The sequence below is a fragment of the Pithys albifrons genome, chromosome 2 (assembly GCF_047495875.1).
Source record: "Pithys albifrons albifrons isolate INPA30051 chromosome 2, PitAlb_v1, whole genome shotgun sequence".
Taxonomy (NCBI): domain Eukaryota; kingdom Metazoa; phylum Chordata; class Aves; order Passeriformes; family Thamnophilidae; genus Pithys; species Pithys albifrons.
The window spans coordinates 93,876,924-93,894,701 of record NC_092459.1 but is presented as its reverse complement, the minus strand read 5'-3'; the positions used below and the strand labels follow the sequence as shown (position 1 = coordinate 93,894,701).

General features: G+C 42.1%; 1 protein-coding gene across 3 annotated transcripts in view; it reads left to right on the top strand.

Annotated features, from left to right (window-relative positions):
* The window catches only part of KCNH1 (potassium voltage-gated channel subfamily H member 1), a 198,190-nt gene extending 182,556 nt beyond the window's left edge, over window positions 1-15,634 (top strand). For 2 of the 3 annotated variants that reach the window (XM_071577874.1, XM_071577887.1), the window contains exon 11: window positions 8,562-15,634. In XM_071577874.1, the coding sequence (XP_071433975.1) occupies window positions 8,562-9,410 (849 nt within the window). In that variant the 3' untranslated portion in view covers window positions 9,411-15,634. The remainder of the gene's footprint in view (window positions 1-8,561) is intronic. The other variant, XR_011699751.1, reaches the window with a different exon arrangement.
* Window positions 15,635-17,778: the final 2,144 nt, after the last annotated feature.

Genomic DNA, 17,778 nt, shown 5'->3' with positions numbered 1-17,778 from the left:
ATGCACAAATGCATTTCAGCACAATGAAGGAACTCAGGGTCAAAGACAATCAACATGGGACCACAATTGTCTTATCTGCATCAGCCCTTTAACAGCTATGTGAACTTTGAGGACTGTGCCTTGAAACTGCATAATGTGATCTGCACTCTCACCCATCAGAAATGTGTCCTGGGTACTTCTACACCTTTACATCCCAGAAGTGCTACCAAGGCTAGGATTAACCTAGGAATTGTCTATGGTAATAGATAATGGAAGTGAAACTCATTGCAAATATTGATGGGAAGCTTCATAAGTCTGCAATGTTGAACCTATATTTTATGAGAAGGTAGGACCAGTAATTCCCTCCTTTCTGACAAGCCACCCCCATATAATTGCAAAAAGACACAGTCTTCTTCCTCCACCTTTTCCCCTGACAACTGCTAATACAGTACTATAGATATTCTTCATAATTCTACTCTACATTGATCACATGCAGCTTTGGCTTCTTTAACATCAGTGTCAAAAGCATTTTTATTGTTGAGCCTTGTCTCTCCTTTTTATTCCTCCCTTGCTTAAAAAGAAAAAAAAAAGGATGGGGGGGGGGTGGGAAATATTGGATCCAATTTTCGTCAGACTAACATCAGCCTGAAGATATTTTCATCAGTTCTTGGCAGATCCTAGATGGACTGTGTAATAATAAATGCCTTTTCATGATTGTTTTCTCATGCTCAAGTTCAATTTCTGTGAGCACTGTATGAAGTAATTTTAAGCTTTTAATTGTTTATGATGTCTGGCACTTCCAGATTCTGTGAATGTTTCTGTATCTGTGAAAAAGAAATATTAAGCATCAGAGAGAAATGCTGCTGCACTACTTGCTGTTAATGCTTAGGAAGACCTGCCAAATCTTGCAGTATTTGTTCATGCCATAGAGGTTGTAAAAAGGGAAGCTTGCAGAGCTAATAATAGCAGCAGCTTTGTGGCCGGGAGCCTCATAATTGTAACTGCATGATGACAGTCTGATTCAAAAATATGATGAAATCCGTATTTCTCTCTATTCCTGTAGGTCTTGGATCAGTTCTTACAAATCGAAATTGAAAAGAAATTTGGATGCTTTTGCATAAAACCAAAAGATCCTTTCCACTTCAGATGCAGGCAGGTCTTTTTTAGCATTTAGGATAAGGTTTTCAGTATATTCACAAAGTCTGTCTCATACAGTGATGGCACACAACACCAGAATATGGTTGCTACTGTAGTGCTTCTGCCTTGCCCTTCTGTTGATTACCTTCCTGGCAACGTGAGGAGAGGTAAAGAACATGATTTGCCATGATTTGGCAGACAGTATCGTTCTAGTGGGGCTCGTGAACAACCAGCAGTTCAGAGGCGATGAAACCCCTCAGTGCGTTGTTCATTACAAGAACAACTGCAGACAGTGAACTGCTTAATTCCCTGTGTGCACCAAGTGGGCTTCCCTCTGGTACCAAAGCAACATGTCATTTTTAGATGTTTCAGTCAAGCCCAGGGAAGTTCCAAAGTGATGTCAAATCTATGCAGTACTACACACTAGCGGCTTGTTGGTCTTGCCTTTCCCCATATGCAAGTGCAGGGCATAATGAGGGTAAACCTTTGCCTGAAATAGGTGGGCAGTCTGTTCAGATTTTTTGAGTCTTTATTATGTTTTCTTCTGATGTCTTGCCCTCTGGTATTTCTTCTGTTGCCTGCATTGGGAACGTTTCCTCAGAAATGAGTGATGCAGCTGTTCCAGATTTGGCCTGTGTAATAATTTAGGGTTGCCTAGGGATGTCGAAGGAGGCAATGAGAACAAAGCTTTCCTACATGGCAGTTACTACAAATTTGTTTGCAGCTTCCACATACTTTTAACTCCTGAGCAGGATAGCAGTTTTATCTGTTTGATAGTCCTTAATGGCTTTATCTACCAAGCATTTGCCTGGCTAGTGAATGCATGCAGAATTCTTTAATTAAATTGGCTACATGTTCTAGCTCCGAATAAGACTGAGAATTTAAGCACTGAGCACTGCCGATTAAAGATGCTGGAAGGTAGAAAATAATTTAAACATCTGCAAAGAGTTAAAAATGGAAAGCTTAGAGTTAAACTGAATATTCTAAAAGCCAATTTCATATTAATAAAACTACTTTCTAAATGCATCACAGTCATAAATGACTAGATGTAATTTTTAACTGTATGAAAGAGAAAGGAACTGAAATGTATATCCTTCCAGATAAACAATGCTGGAAAACAGGTACATCATGGATAAGGAAAAGATTGAGATACTCAGCAACTTTTCTGCCTCAGTCTTCAAGGGCAGCCTCTCTTCCCACAACTCTTGAGTGGATGGCAGCAAAGTCCATCCCACTGTAAGTAAAGATCAGGTTCATGACCACCTGCGGAATCTAAATATACATAAGCCTATGGCACCCAATGAGATGTGTCCCAGAGTCCTGAGGGAATTGGCAGATGTAGTTGCCAAGTCATTCTCCATGATATTTGAAAAGTCGTGTCAATCAGGTGAAGTCCCAAATGGCTGGAAAAAGGGTAACATTGTACTTATCTTTAAAAAGGATAGACCCTGGGAACTATGGACCTGTCAACCTGCCCTCTATGCCTAGGAAGATCACAGAACAAATCCTCCTAGTAGCTGTGCAAAGGTATATGGAGGACAGGGAGGTGATTTAGGGCAGCCTGCATGGCTTCACCAAGGGCAACTCCTGCCTCTGACCAACTCAGTGTCCTTCTGTGGTAGACTGACAATAACACCAAGGTTGTAGGTTTTATCCCTGGGTAGGCCACTGACTTAAGGGTTGGACTTCATGATCCATATGGGTCCCTTTCAACTCAGAATTTTCTGTGATCATGTAATTTCTCTGGACTTCTGCAAGGTCTTTGACATGGTTCCCCACAACATTCTTCACTCTAAACTGAAGAGAGATGGATTCTATGGCTGAACTGTTAGGTGAATAAGGAATTGGTTGGACAGACACATCTAGAGGGTAGTGGTCAATTGCCCAGAGTCCCAATGGGCATCAGTGCAAAGTCGTGTCCCTCAGGGATTTGTTTTGGGACCACTGTTATTTAATATCTTCATTAATGACATAGACAAAGGGATCAAGTGCACCCTCAGCAAATTTGCATATGCCACTAAGCTGAGTGGTGTGGTTAATACACTTGAAGGATGGGATGCCATCCAGAGGGACCTGGATGAGCTCAGGAAGTGGGTCCATGGGATTCTCCCAAAGTTCAACAAGGCCAAGAGCAAGGTCCTATACCTGGATGGGGCAACCCACAGCATCAATCCAGGCTGAGGGATGAACAGTTTGAAAGCAGCCCCACTGAGGAGGCTTGGGAGTGCTGGTGGATGAGAGGCTGGAGATGACCCAGCAATGTGCACTGGCAGCCCAGAAAGCCAATTGTATTCTGAGTTGCATCAAAATCAGCATGGCCAGCAGGGCAAGGGAGAGGATGCTGCCTGTCTACTCCACTCTGGTGATACTTTGGTGCCCATCTCTAGGGTTCCAAGCACAGGAAGGACATAGATCTGTTTGAGCTAGTCCAGAGGAGGATCACCAAGATGATTAGAGGTATGGAGCACCTCTCCTATAAGGAAAGGCTAAGAGAATTGGGATTCAGCCTGGACAAGAGAAGGCTTTGGGTGACTTAACTGCAGCCTTATTGAAGGGAGCCTATAAGAAAGCTGGAGAGGGACTTTTTACAAGAGCATGTAGTTACAACAAGAGGGAATGGCTTCAAACTGAAAGAGGATAGGTTTAGATTGCATATTAGGATGAAATTCTTAACTGTGAGGGTGGTAGACACTGGAACAAGCTGCCCAGAGAAGGTGTGGATGCCTCATCCCTGGAATTTTCAAGGACAGGTTGGATGGGGCTTTGAGCAACCTGGTCTAGGGGACCCATGGCAGAGGGGTTGGAACTACATTAACTATAAGGTCCCTTCCAACCCAAGCCATTCTATGATTTTATTCTTCTAGGAAACTTAGTCTTGAATCAAAAAATGAAGGAATCTTTAATTGAGATGTGATGATGGATTCTGTAATACCATCAAACGGCATGTTTTTCTAAAAGATGCAATCTAGTGGTAACAATATTCCCCTCAGGGAGTGCCCCTTCAGAGCAATCCTATGGCCTGCCTTATGCTAGAGGTCACATTGCCATCTGTTATTCTGGTCTTATCATAAAGACATGATGAAAGTCATATTCATGAATTATGTCCATGTTATGCTATTTAAATGATGCTCAAGTTTCAATGCTGAGCACAGTAAAATCCATGTAACCATTGCTCAGAACTCCATATTTGACAAGCAAGTAAGGTATTTCAAGTATTCATTTATGGCCACCTCATTTTTTAATACTTTGACCTTAATCTCTAAAAACATTGATTTTACAAATACAACTTCAAAATTCTATGATGATTAAAAAGAGGCAGGGTCTTTCTCCAAAACCTACTTTAGACTTCACTGGTTAATACTGAGGAAAGGGAAACATGCTGGGTGAAATTCCATCTTTCTTCTGTGGACAGAGCTCATGCACAGGCAGAAATGTGGTGACAGAATGTGCTGTCCTAGGCCTCTGGGGACATATGGGAGCAGGAGTGCACCAGAATGTGTCAGCACATTACTCCACTCCTCTGAGTACATTATCCAAAAAATAAAGTTGTTATCAAGTTATCAGAACTGCATGCCTTGGTTAAAGGTTTCTGTGATTGCAAGAATCTGTGCCTAACAGAGCTAGGTTTCAAGTTTTTGGCAAATCTAGGCTGATACATCCACAATACTCAAATTTCTGGCAGCTTGGGAAGCTTCCCTGTGGAGGTACAAGATTCAGCACCTTTTTAATAAAAATGGAATTATGAAATTATATTTGAGATTGGACATGTGAAATATACAGCTTTAGGCCTGGTGCTTAAATGTCATGTTAATTCATCTCAATTCTGGTTCTTTGTTTGTATTTTGGTCTTGACATACAGTTAAAATGCTCACACTAGATTTTTTCTGTGTGCTCAGGTCTTGAAGAGCACAATGTTATGGAGAACTACGTAGCTTGTAAAGTCCCCTTGTTTGTGCAGTGTATGATACACAGGCTAGGAGATTTTGAGGGTACAAAGCACTACCCCTTCCCAGAGAGAAATAAATGCTTGGAGAGAAGGATAAAGAGGGACTGTTCTAAAAGCTGTCTGGGGATCTTTGCCATATATTTTGGGTTTTAACTTTGAGTAAGATAGGTATTTATCAAAAGCCCTGTCAAATTCCACATTTCTGTGTAGGTCCAAACTTCTCTTCCTTACAACAAATGAAATATATTTTCTTTTCCTTTGTACTCTTACCGCTTGTGGGAGCACATGTATATCCAGTGGCATAACAACTATATTTTCTGAATAACTTGGCTACTGCTTAAGCTGTTTAACCACTTAGAATTTGTGTTTTTTCTTAACATTTGTAAAAAAACAGTCCATTCAAAAATTATTTGTATTTTTCTTTATAAGGATTTGTTTATAAAATCCAAAATTGTATTAATTATTTTCAATTGCTTCTAAGGTTTGCATAGTTATAACATTTTTCCTTAATGTATCAATATGGAGCTGTCTGGAGAAAAAATGGCATTGGGGAACTTGTGAAAAAGGAGACATGTGACAGCTCTGCCTGGGCTTTCTAAAAAGAAGTTGCTCTCTGACAGCTATTTATCCAATGTCTTAGGAGTGGGTTAATAGGAGCCAACCCAGGAGTTGGAGGCGATGTCCCCTGGCAAACGCACGTAGGTCTGATTTGCACCGCATGAGTGCAGCTTGTCACATAAATGCATGTGTGAAAGATGGCAGGCAGGATGGGAGACCTGAGGGTTGCATTTCTGCAGGTTGTTGCTGTGCTGTACTTCCCTCATAGCTGGCATAAGGCATCATGTGGAAAAAGGAAATCAGGGGTCTTGTCAGTGTGGTAGCAGTTACCCATGGCAAAGGCCATGTAATGCTCCCTCCACATACATTCCTGTTCCTCGTGCAGTCTGATCTCCCGAACCAAAGCATCTTCAAGGCATGTTCAAGGCCCTGAGGCTGATCATCACGTGGCAGCAAAGCTGATGGCAGGTCAGCCATGGCAGAGTGTACTTGGCATCTACAGGGTGGGCTCACTGAGGCAGTGCCGTGGAGAGCAGTGGGAGCTGTGGATGAATAAGTGCTACCAACAGCTTGTCTATCAGTGCTCACCTTTTTGTGTTTGCTGGTAGATTTATTTATTGTGTACTCCAACACGAGGATCACGCTAACAGCTGCCTGAGGTGCAATGGTTAGTACTAGTATGGGTTGGGCCAGGCTGTCAAAAAGTGATTGTTTGATATTTGGTCATTGCTCTCTCATCTGCATGGTGCTGGAGCAGAGGCAGGTTCTGTCAAATAACCTACCCATTTATGTTACGAAAGCCAGTCATTAAACAGTGAAAAGTGCTCAAGTGCTTACCAGAGGAGGGGCTGTGTGGAGCGGGGCTTGGCCCAGACACAGACTCGGCAAAGCAGTCTGGCCTCTAGCTCAGCCAATCCTTCCCTGATCACTCCTGTGAAGGTGACCATTGCACCAATCCATCAGACATACCCTCTGAGCATTTAAGGAAAGCACACAGTCCTGATCCATAGGTCAGGTTGAGAAGACATGCTTAGATACATCTGACGTAGGATGTGGATATCCACACCAGGGCCAGACATAAAAACTCCAGGTTTGAGGACACAGAATTTTGCAGAGACAAATTGATTTGGCCTGTAGTTGCCTTGGTTTGCTGGGGCTCTGTGCCTCCAGAGCCAGCCTCAGGATGCTGCTGGAGTAATCCCCGGAGCCCCTGCCTGGCATCACTCAGCCCCAACAGAACATGCAGACAGTTGCCCTAATGTTGGGCTGACACTTGTCCGTCAGGTAATGTGGGAGGCTGCCAGTGTGTGGGAAGCCATCAGCCTGCAGGATTGCATTGAATTTCCCTTCCCAGCCAGTGCTATTCTTTCACTTTTAAAAGTTACACTGCTTTGCCCACTTTCTACTGAACTCACTGCAGACTGAGTTTCCTGAGGGGGGAAAAAAAAAGGCTATCAAGTACCCTGTTTTCTTATTCTTATTTCATATTTAGTTTCCTAATTGCAGCTTGGAAATAAAATATCCTTCCTGCTAATTTGATTCTTTTGTATTTGGGAAATGCTGCCAAGTCTGACAACTTCTTCCTTCTAAAGACGCACTGTTGAGATGTTTTTTGCCTGCTTCACCATGACAAAACTGTTAAGAAGCATTGGAGTCTGGAGAAACATTCATTTTGTGTGTGCCAGTGAAGCAGTGCTTATTAGCTTTAGCTTAATTTAAATCTGCCTTCAATAGAGGGATGGGTTTATTTATACATTTCCTAATAATGATTTGAATCTGAAAGCTATTTCTGCTTTGGAGTGTAAGGTCTTTGAGTGGGTTTTCCCAAAAGCAGCTAAAGAGATTAGGTATCAGTGTTCAGTAGAAGTTGGGAGCTGTATCTTCTACACTGTATTGAAAACTTCACCTTAGGGGACCTCTCATTTTCAAACAAGACTACTTACTGGTTCTCCTTTAATGCCACACTGGAGGTGTTTTTTTGCTTGGAGAATATCAATACCAACATCAAATGCAAGGAGTTTTTGAAGAGATTGTGTTGCCATTACATACAAGGAGGAAACATTGCCTGGCTGCAGGTTGGGACACTGTGAGGCTTTCATCAGTACTGCAAGACCCTTGGGCTGCTCCTACAGAGATCATTTAGCCCACAGGCTTAGGAAGATATAATTAGGAGGGCAGATGGAAAATGAATGTTTCCTTGTGCAAGAATGTTTCATTTTTTTCATAGAAATAAAGAAATAGGTCAAGATGTGAAACTCTTCAATCTTCTGAGATAATCAAGCCGTAAACAGCTTCCCCATGTCTTGCAAAGCCCATCCCTCATTGTCCTTGTGCCCTTGGCTGTGGGTCTGACTTGAGCCTTGCCTCATCACTAAACTGCACTTTACTTCTAGAAGAATATGTGGGAGGGAAGGGAGGGCAACAAGTGCTTTGCAAACTGCCACTGAAGAGTCCAGAATAGTCTCTGCTGTACTGACACCATGAGTGGCCAACCAGCACTAAAATAATATCAGATCTTTTGCAGTGGGTGAACTCTGAAGTGATAGTGATGGGAATGGCTCTGTAATATTAGAAACTTGGTGCTAAACCAGACAGTTGGGAAAAAAATAAGAGAAGTCACTTTTAACACAAAATGGAATAAGTAACTTCCTGGGATCATTATATGTACAATGGCACTCCTTGCTGACCTCTCAGAGCTTGAGAAATACTTTTCTTCTATTTTTTTTTCTTTCTGCTGTAAAAAAGACAGATTGTGTCTGCTCTTAAGTAATGAAATAAGCCAAGTTCCACACAACAGAAGACATTTGAAAATATAGCTATAAATGTGCAGAGGTTGTGCACTTCTCAGTTAAAATAAATTATTTCAAATGATTCTTTCTCCAACTCTTCCCCCTTAACAAATGTGCAGTTAATCACAGAATGAAATCTCTTTCCCCCATAGATTGTGTTCCGGAAAATCAGCGATGTCAAACGTGAAGAAGAGGAGAGAATGAAGAGGAAGAATGAAGCACCTCTGATCCTACCCCCAGACCACCCAGTGCGACGGCTGTTCCAGAGGTTCAGGCAGCAGAAGGAAGCGCGGCTTGCAGCAGAGAGGGGCCGAGATCCAGACGACCTGGATGTGGAGAAGGGCAATGTGTTAGGGGAGCAATCCTCCGCCCGCGCAGTGGTCAAAGCCAGCGTTGTGACTGTCCGGGAGAGTCCAGCGACCCCTGTGTCCTACCAGCCTGCTTCGACCTCTGGGACTTCCGACCAGGCAAAGCTGCAGGCCCCCACCTCGGACCACACAGGGGGCAAGGCAGCGGGGGACTACCCGCGGAGAAAAGGATGGGCAAAATTCAAAGAAGCCTGTGGGAAAGCTGAAGACTGGAACAAGGTCTCCAAAGCAGAGTCCATGGAGACTTTACCAGAGAGAACTAAAGCTTCGGGAGAAGCTACCCTGAAGAAGACAGACTCTTGTGATAGTGGCATTACAAAAAGTGACTTGCGCTTGGATAATGCTGGGGAGACAAGAAGCCCACAGGACCACAGCCCGGTCCTCACCGAGGTCAAGCATTCCTTTTATCCCATCCCAGAACAGACTCTTCAGGCCACCATGCTAGAAGTGAAACATGAGTTGAAAGAGGACATCAAGGCTTTAAACACAAAAATGACCAATATAGAAAACCAGCTTGCTGAGATACTTAGGATATTAACCTCAAGAAGAAGCTCCCAGTCGCCACAGGAGTTGTTTGAAATATCAAGGCCCCAGTCTCCAGAATCAGAAAAAGACATGTTTGGAGCTAGCTGAGGTGTTTCTTTTTAAAATCAAACAAACAAACCAACCAACAAAGAAACAGCCCCTTAACACTTTACATTTAATCTTTCTTGAAAACGAGAAAGGGACCAGCTCACTAAGCATGTTCCCTCTGTCTAAAAAGGTGTGGTAACAGGAATTGCAACCTCATGTCAAGATGGCAGCTGACTTTGAAGCCTTTTTGACAGCAAGGGTACAGTTCCTGATTTTTTTTCTTTTCTCCTTTGGTGCCCATCCCCTCTCACTCCCTCTCTCTCCCTTGAGATGTTGGAATAAAAATTCTGACAGCAGCAGCCGTCCCTGTGATCCCCAGGTGACCTCTGAGGTTTTTGGAGCATGCCTTACGTCCTTTGCTCGGGTTTTGCCTATATAAATAAGCACTTGCCTGGGTGCTTATATTTTCAGCATTGGTGGGTTGTTTGGATTTTTTTTTTTTTTTGCTGCTGCTGTTACTGTCTCAGTCACCTGTACAGCATGTTTGATGTCACAGTATATTTTCATATATCTGTAATAATGCAAAGAGCAGTAGGAGACGTATTTCAAGTCAATAGATTGTGTGCTACTGGATACTGAAGTTTCTTTTGGGTAATCAAGGAAGGGCTGATAAGATGAAAAAAAATTGTACTTTTTAATTGCAAAGTGACATATTGCTAAAGCAATTACATTTAGCAACATCTTCAAAAATAGTCACGGTATTTCAGATCTGTTAATATGTGGGATCTTCCACATTCTCATTCACTGGATCAAGGATACTGATTTTTCAGAAACTTAACTTTTGTGTCAGATGTCTTTCAATATTTGTTACTTTTGCTTTTAACTCCCACTGCTGGCACTTAGAGGGTTGGGTGTGCAGTGTACCTGAGTGCAGCTCTCTGTACCACATACTGTGAACATCACTAAGAGGTCCTGCAGCTTTGCCTCCCCATGAAAATATACTGTGGCATTAATGTTCTGGTTTTGCTAAGAATCTGCTCTTTTAATTCTTGTTAAATTATTATTCAGAAGTTTCTGTTTTGATAAGGTTCATTGTAGCCAAAGGCTTTCACAGAATTTTTAACAGGTTTAGATTGTGGCATTTTCCTCTACATCCAGATGTTTTGTTTCTGATTTAATCTAGCTAGGAAGCAAATGGATAGTAGAGGTAGAAATACAGTGCTTACTGTATGCAAGTGCTATTGTAGCAAGGAAACAAAGAGATCTGCTTCTTAAAGAAGGAGATGTTTCCAGAACTTATATTTTCATAACTTTTTTTGGAGGAAGATTGAAGCACTTTACCAAAACTACTCTTCATTATTCATGTTGGGTAGCATAGCTGGTATCACGACTTAGGTTCTCACCTTGGAATATAGGTGCGTATTCACTCCACTGCTCTGCTTTGTTCACTACCTAACAGTAGGTTAGAGCTCAGAATGTGGTGCCACACTTTTATGGGTTTTCATTTTTAATGGCAATAGCTTTTAACACTGTGTGTGTTAAGTCTCATTCTTTTTCCATGGTACTGCGTCATTTATAAAGAAACACATGATTTTTTGGGGGAAGATTTTTGTTCGTGTTAAGTATGGAAGAGGCAAGGAAAAGGACCAATTTAAAGGATTTCTACTGGCCTGATGCTTGCACAGAGCAATGCAGAACTGTGTCAGGCATCCTGGGGAAATGTGAGGGCCACTGATAACTGGCACAGTGGTAATGCCATGCTCTTCAAGCTACCAGTGCAGGTCATGTGGTCAGTGTACACTTGTACCTGTTCCTGCAGTACCTGCCCTCATTTTCTAGTTATTCCAAGTGCAGCACCACCATTTCCAAGTCCAGAGGCAGCTGGCTTAGGATTGACTTTCAAGGGTCTTACACCTTGGTTCGATAAGGAAGTGCCCAGAGATTGTGAATTCTTATCCAAAGACTGAAACATTCCTGAGAAACAACTCTCAGGTTCAAATCTGTAGGTTACCCTCTTCTCTTCCACAAAAAAAGGCAGTAGGGAGGTGAGTTGCTCTGAAGCTGAGGTGCCATTTCCTTAATTTATTTCTGGTTCCATGTTCAGGTTTTTCCAGGGGTAGCTGGTGTCTTTTACAGTTGTACACTGCACACCTGCAGTGCTGAGGAAGGCTCTCTTGGACCAAAGCCACGCTGTGTGTTTGGTGCTTTAATCACTGTAAGTGGCAGCAGTTACCTGCAACAGCTATGGCATGGCTGTCATAAGAAACCCATACATCCAGGGTTTCAGTCAGAAACTACTGAATGATTTTTTTCTTTCTAGTCTCCTTAGTCAGTAAATTCCACCTCACCTAAGTAAACCCCAGTGGTACTGATATACAAGGATCTGTAAATGATTTCCAAAAGTTTCAGCAAGTTTTTCCAGGATGCCTTGGAGTCCATTTCCTGATCCAGGCAAATTCCTCACCACCATGGTGTTCTCAACACTTGGTTTTCTTCTTAAAATTTTTGAAAGGCTGAAAGTCTTAGCGAGTCCTTTGTGAAAATGTCACCCATTTACCTGCTGTTGGATAAACATGAACATCAGCTTACCCCAGGGGTACAAGGGAGGAAATGTTTGCAACCTCCCAAGTATGTGCCTAGTATTGGCACAATTGCAGTGTAGATGTAGAGCTACATGTGCAGTTGCAAGTTACCTGGCCCTTTGTTGCAGATACCAAATTGACATTTCTCAGTGATACTTTTGTGTGGCCTCAGGGATATGCTAAAAGTTGTTTTAGTGTTGCCAATTGCCCAGCCTGGAGTGCCAGCAGGACCAGACCTAGAAGCCCTATAATTATAACAACCCACTCCTGTGAACAAAGGCAGACAAGTCCCCAGTTTCTGGGGGTGCTCTGTGTAGCCTGATGCTCTGTATGACACTGAATTCCTGCACACCCCATGTGTGACAGTGAGGTGGGCACAGCACCAAGCCTTTTTTTAAGGCTTTTTTCAGACTCCTAACATGGCCTATAAAGGCATTTATTATCCACTTGTAAAGCCTCCAAAGATTGTAACACACTCCTAAATTCCACTGAAATTAATGTCTTTGAAGATTTTGGCGAAATTTAATTTTGTTATGGTCATGAAACTGCAGAGAAACTCTATTCCTTACAATGACACCTTCAGGGTGTCTGCTCCAAGGCAACCCTGACAGTTGTCAATGACACTCAGATTTGTATAGCTGTAACTGAGATTAAGCCCATTTTTATGAACTGTCAGGCACTAAAACTAGTTGTAGGAGAGTGCACCGTCCCTCAGTAACCTGTATTTGTTGTAAGAGATTTTATAAAAAAATACTGTCTAGAATTAGTTTTTGTCTTTGAATTCCCTGGGCTACTGAGAGGTTAAAAAAATGAATAAGTCCATGCCCACTTTGGAACTAGTCAGTCCTTTGGACCTAGTCAGTCCTTTGGACCTTAGACTAATTTGGGCCTGTGCTGTCGTCCAGGCTCCGCTGATGTGACACTTTTCCTTTAAAGAGTGGCTGAAAGTACCTCTGTTGCAAATCTGTCTTTCTCCATTGAGCCTTACACTCAGATACCTGCGGATGGACAGTGTGTGTACCCACCCTAATTGTTACTTGTTCTTTCATTTTATTTGTCAGACTTTCTTTTTTCTCTTGTTCCTTTCTACATGTTGGTTAAGACTTTTCACTTAAATTATTTTCCATCTTAGAAATGAAAGATCTCTGAACATAAGACTCTGCCCCTTCACAAGCATTTACTATAAGAAAAGCATACTATAAGGGAAAAAACCCCACAACAAACAAACCAAAACCCAAAGCCTCAGTTTTAATTGTGTTCTGGCATAGTGCTTCTGCCATTTAACAACCTGCTAAATAACCTGCATAATTCCAAAAGAGATGGTGTGTTTCATTTTGACTATCTGGTGTAATTAAATTTCAGTCAAAAGAAGATAGCTGAGAGAAAGAGCCTGGGTTATGATTTGATAAAAGAGGAACTTTCTGAAAGTTCCTGCTTAAATGGTTAGAAAGAATACCAATATGCAGCACAAAAAAAAAAAGGATTAAAAAAGCAAAACACAGTCCTCACCCCTACTATTTTCAAATACATTTATTTCTGTCTGACATTACATGTATACTTTTGAAAACATCATTCTTGCTTTAAATCTCTTTCACAGTGCTGCCCTGAATCCCAGCGAACAGCCTGTTTAACAGCTTCGAAGGTGATGTTCGGTTTCTACAGTACTTCCCTTTAATGAACTGAACAAGATATTTACTGTGACTATCTGGTGATATATTTTCAATCACTTTTAACCAATCTGTGAAAAAAAGTAGTACATAATTTGTCTCTACTATATAAACAACGTGTATGATTACGCTTGTGCAGATGCGTGTACATACACATACATATATAATGTCTATGTATAGTGAATCTATGGATTGTGTTTCTGTTAAGTAAAAGCACGTTCCTCACTTAATGATTCCAGTTCAAGAAGGGAGCTTAAATCTTCCCAGTAGACATCGACCAAATGTCCTAGTTAGTGGCTTGTTTGTTAACTGTTGAACTTTTAAGGCCATGATTGCCAATACTTCTAGTTGGACTCAGCTTCACACTGTGAGTCTGGTAAATAGTGTGACTAAGAGAAGATCTGGCAAGGGTTGTGATCATCAGAAAGAGATACATGGAAAATGGAAAAATGCTGTATCCTGGCTTGTGGGGATAAGGCTCATAAGCTGGTGTTTGTGGCTCACAGTATCTCTGAGGCCAAGCTGCTCTGGTAGTGTTTCTCATAGCTTCTCCTGCAAGAGAGATGGTGGAATAAATGGATTTATTTTTCCTGGTGTCAGGAGCTGTCTCAAAGGTGCTGAGCCTATCCTTCTCATGGGCAGTGTACACATGGTTGCTGCACCTCTGCTTTCTTGTCCTGGTGTTAGGGGATACAAAGCATCCTCTACTGAATTCTTCATTTCCACATTGTCTCCTGTGGGTGTATTGGCATTAACAAAGTCTGTGTTCTAGCTGCACGTACAATTCATTAAGACAAATCTTTTAGACAGAGTTCCATGCAGGGGAAGCTCCAGAAATTTGAGGTGAGGCACAGTGGGGTACTGTATCCTCCAATCTGACACAGTTTTGACCACATTGTTGTGGCAAGCATTGATTCAATTAAATAAAAATAAAGCTTTTTTTGCAATAAGATATTTCCAGCATTTAGCCTTAAGACCCTTTCATAAGTGATATAATTCAAACTGTGATTCCATTCTCCTTCCTTCTTAATGTTCTGTAGTATTTACAGTGTTGCCTAAAGATGAAGCACTTTGATTAGCTTTCTAAATCTAATGGAAATCACTTGCTGGTAATCACATTTCTTTCTCCACTTATTGCCTTCTTATTAGGATAATGAATTACTCCAATAGCCCTCTCCCCTCATAAAGCAGAGAGACAGCTATTGTCTGAACACTTTTGTGCATCAGGGTTCCAACCTGTCATATTGCAAAAGTGTTTGTTTCAAAGATTTTTTTTTTGCAGTTCAACAAAGCTAATGTGAATTTACCTGCAACTGTAATCTGTTTCAAGCTGATTGTTGAGTGTTGTGTAAACATATTTGATGTGTAATCCCAGAACACTTCTGTAACTGGATCTAAATGCCTATTGTTAACAAAACAGTTTGGGGTTTTCACTAACTGTTCTGAAAGGCTCATGGGTTTTTTTCTTCTTCCCACTAAATCTGTGACCACTATCATAGAAAAAGAATCATTTTAGCTGTAGATGAAAGAAGTTCAATAATCTTGTATCAGGATGAACTGCTATATAAAGAAATAGCAAGTTTTCTAATGAATGTGTTATATTATTGTACCTACATACAATCAATATTTGTACATCTGTTGGAGACCTGTCTGCGTTTCAATATTTAGCCACCACTGCATGGACACTTGATTGATATGCAGCTAATGCAGTTGCTTTGGCGCTTTTCAATGTACTTCACTGTTTTTATCCTTTCAGAAATCCACCAAATACTCTTGGTTCTTTTTCTTTGCATTTGTCACTTTGTTCAATGAAGCATGACTAGAAAAAAAAGAACGAGTAGATACTATTTTTGTGGTCAGCAAATCAGCTGCCAGTAGATAGACAGTGTGTGTATGTATGTATACACACTGTCTGGGAATGTTTCTGTTACAAATGCAGCCACCTACATTAATGATATCCCTAGTCAACATTTTTAAACAAGCACAAATAATATTTGTAAAAAAAAAGTTTTATTTATTATAGTAATAAACTATTTTATACATTACAGTGGCTTTGGTGTGCTTTTCTATGTGTTGAATATGCGCTTATAAGATCAACAAGGTAGTTTTAAATTACCCTCTAGAACTTCTGGCTAGCAGTTTTGTTGCTGTTGGTTTGTATCTCCAGTGTTATCAGTGGAGCAGTGTGATGTTATTGTTTCATTTGTCAACAATTGAGGTTGTTTCCTCAGATTTCTGTCTGCTTTGTATCAGTGCAATTGGGATTTACACTTCCTGGGTCACTGTAAACTGAATTCAGGTGTTCTGAAAAGTGAGTATTCTGACACCCCAGACAGTGTCCTGCACTGTGGGCACCCAGTATGGGCCAGGTATCTGATGAACAGAACGAGATCACCAGAGGATTGGCTGTGACCTGTCTGAAATGATCATTCCATACCCTGAGGGTACACGTGTCTGTAGTTGGTCTGTGTTCTAGACCATGTTCACTACTGCAATATCTGAGAACTAGCACAAAGCTTATGGCAACCAGAGTACTAGAGATCAAAGAAGCCTGTTTTCTGCTGCAGAAGGTGATATTACCATGGACTCACACAAAGACACACCCCACAGGAGTGAAGTCCCTAGTACTGTGTCACCTGGCAGTGACACTACTGCAAGAGGCAGCGATGAATATTATTTTATTGGCTACCTCAGCAAAGGAATCGATAACCAAACGTGATGCCAATGGGAGATCCTTTGAGGTCAGAATACACATGTGGCAGGATCACAGTTAGCAGCCATTCCTGCAGGCCAGAAGCCACTCTGGAAGTTTATGCAAGGCCAGGATGTCAGCCTGGCCCCCATGAACTCTGCACCCATTTTTGCGGCTCATTCTCCATCCTCTCACTCAAGGGTCTGGTGAATGCAGCTGTCACCTGTATTAAGACACTACACAGGATTGTGAATCTCATCTTCCAACAAACAGCAATAAAGCACAAGCTTTCAGACTGCAGAGCTGAGGCGGAACTCTACAGAGCAGCCAAGGAGCACAATGAGGAGCTATTTTTAACACCATTTCTGCATCCTCTGTCATATGTGGTGTGACAGGATCTCTTGTCACTAGAACTGTTTCTGTGACCAGTGTGAAAATCCAGCTTTCTTTTGACTAATGTTACAGAGTGTTCCCTAGACTTACTAGAAAAGGGAAAATTACCATAGTGAAGGCATGTACTTTTGGTTGGGTTTTTTTTAAGGTCTCTAGAGGCTGTTGTGCTCATTTTATGCACTCTTATTTTCCTTGCTCAGGCACTTCCTGCATTCTTAGCAGTCTCCCTGGCTATGCTGCAAGCCTAAGTGAGTGCAGAGAGGGGTAGCACTGCCTGCACAATGTTCCCCATCACTTTCCCTCCCCTCAGCAGCCCCACATCATTTCAAACCAAAGGTAGTTAACTACTGCATTTTTTGCTGAGATTTGTGTGCCAAATTGCTGAAGCTCCTGTTCCATGTGCTGGCCTATCAGGCCTGGGTTCAGCTGGGCAGCAGCAGCCCCAGCAGCTGTGAGCAGCTCCTGGCCCACCTGTGCCAACCCCTGCTCCCCATACACTGCAGCTGGGAGCACAGAGCATGAACAAATGGTTTTTAGAGCACAAGGTGTGTGCTATGACTTCTGATGTTCCTCAGGAAAAGCTGCAGGTATTGCTACTTCCCTTTGGTTACAAGTTAGTGTGCAAAGTGTAGCACCTACAAGATGCCTGAAGGAAAGCTCTGGGTTGGAGCCTGTGCAATGCTGTACATTCTCCTTGGGGCTGTAAAGGAGCCCATTGTTGGTAGTAGCTGACAGAGGGCCCAGCCCCTATGGATCCTTCCTTGCCTCTGTGTTGCTGCCTGAGTGGCAGCTGCTGGGAGACCCCTGCCAGGCACACAGTGGCTCTGCCTGGCCAGGTTTGCAGTCCAGGACAGCAGCAAGGACTCCCGGAGCAGTCTGCAGTGTGTCAGTTTGTGGGGAGGTGAGTGCTGCCTACAGAGTTTTAAGGTCTGCGTTTGATAGTGGAGGATCTTTATTTGCCCTGTGGTGCATTTTAGTATCTCTGTTAACGTGGGAAGCACTCTAGCTCTGATGCTTTTTTGCATTGGAGAAAAGATGACCAGAAAAACCAAGCTTTTCTGTGCTGTGAGAACCAGTGAGACTGAACTGCAGGA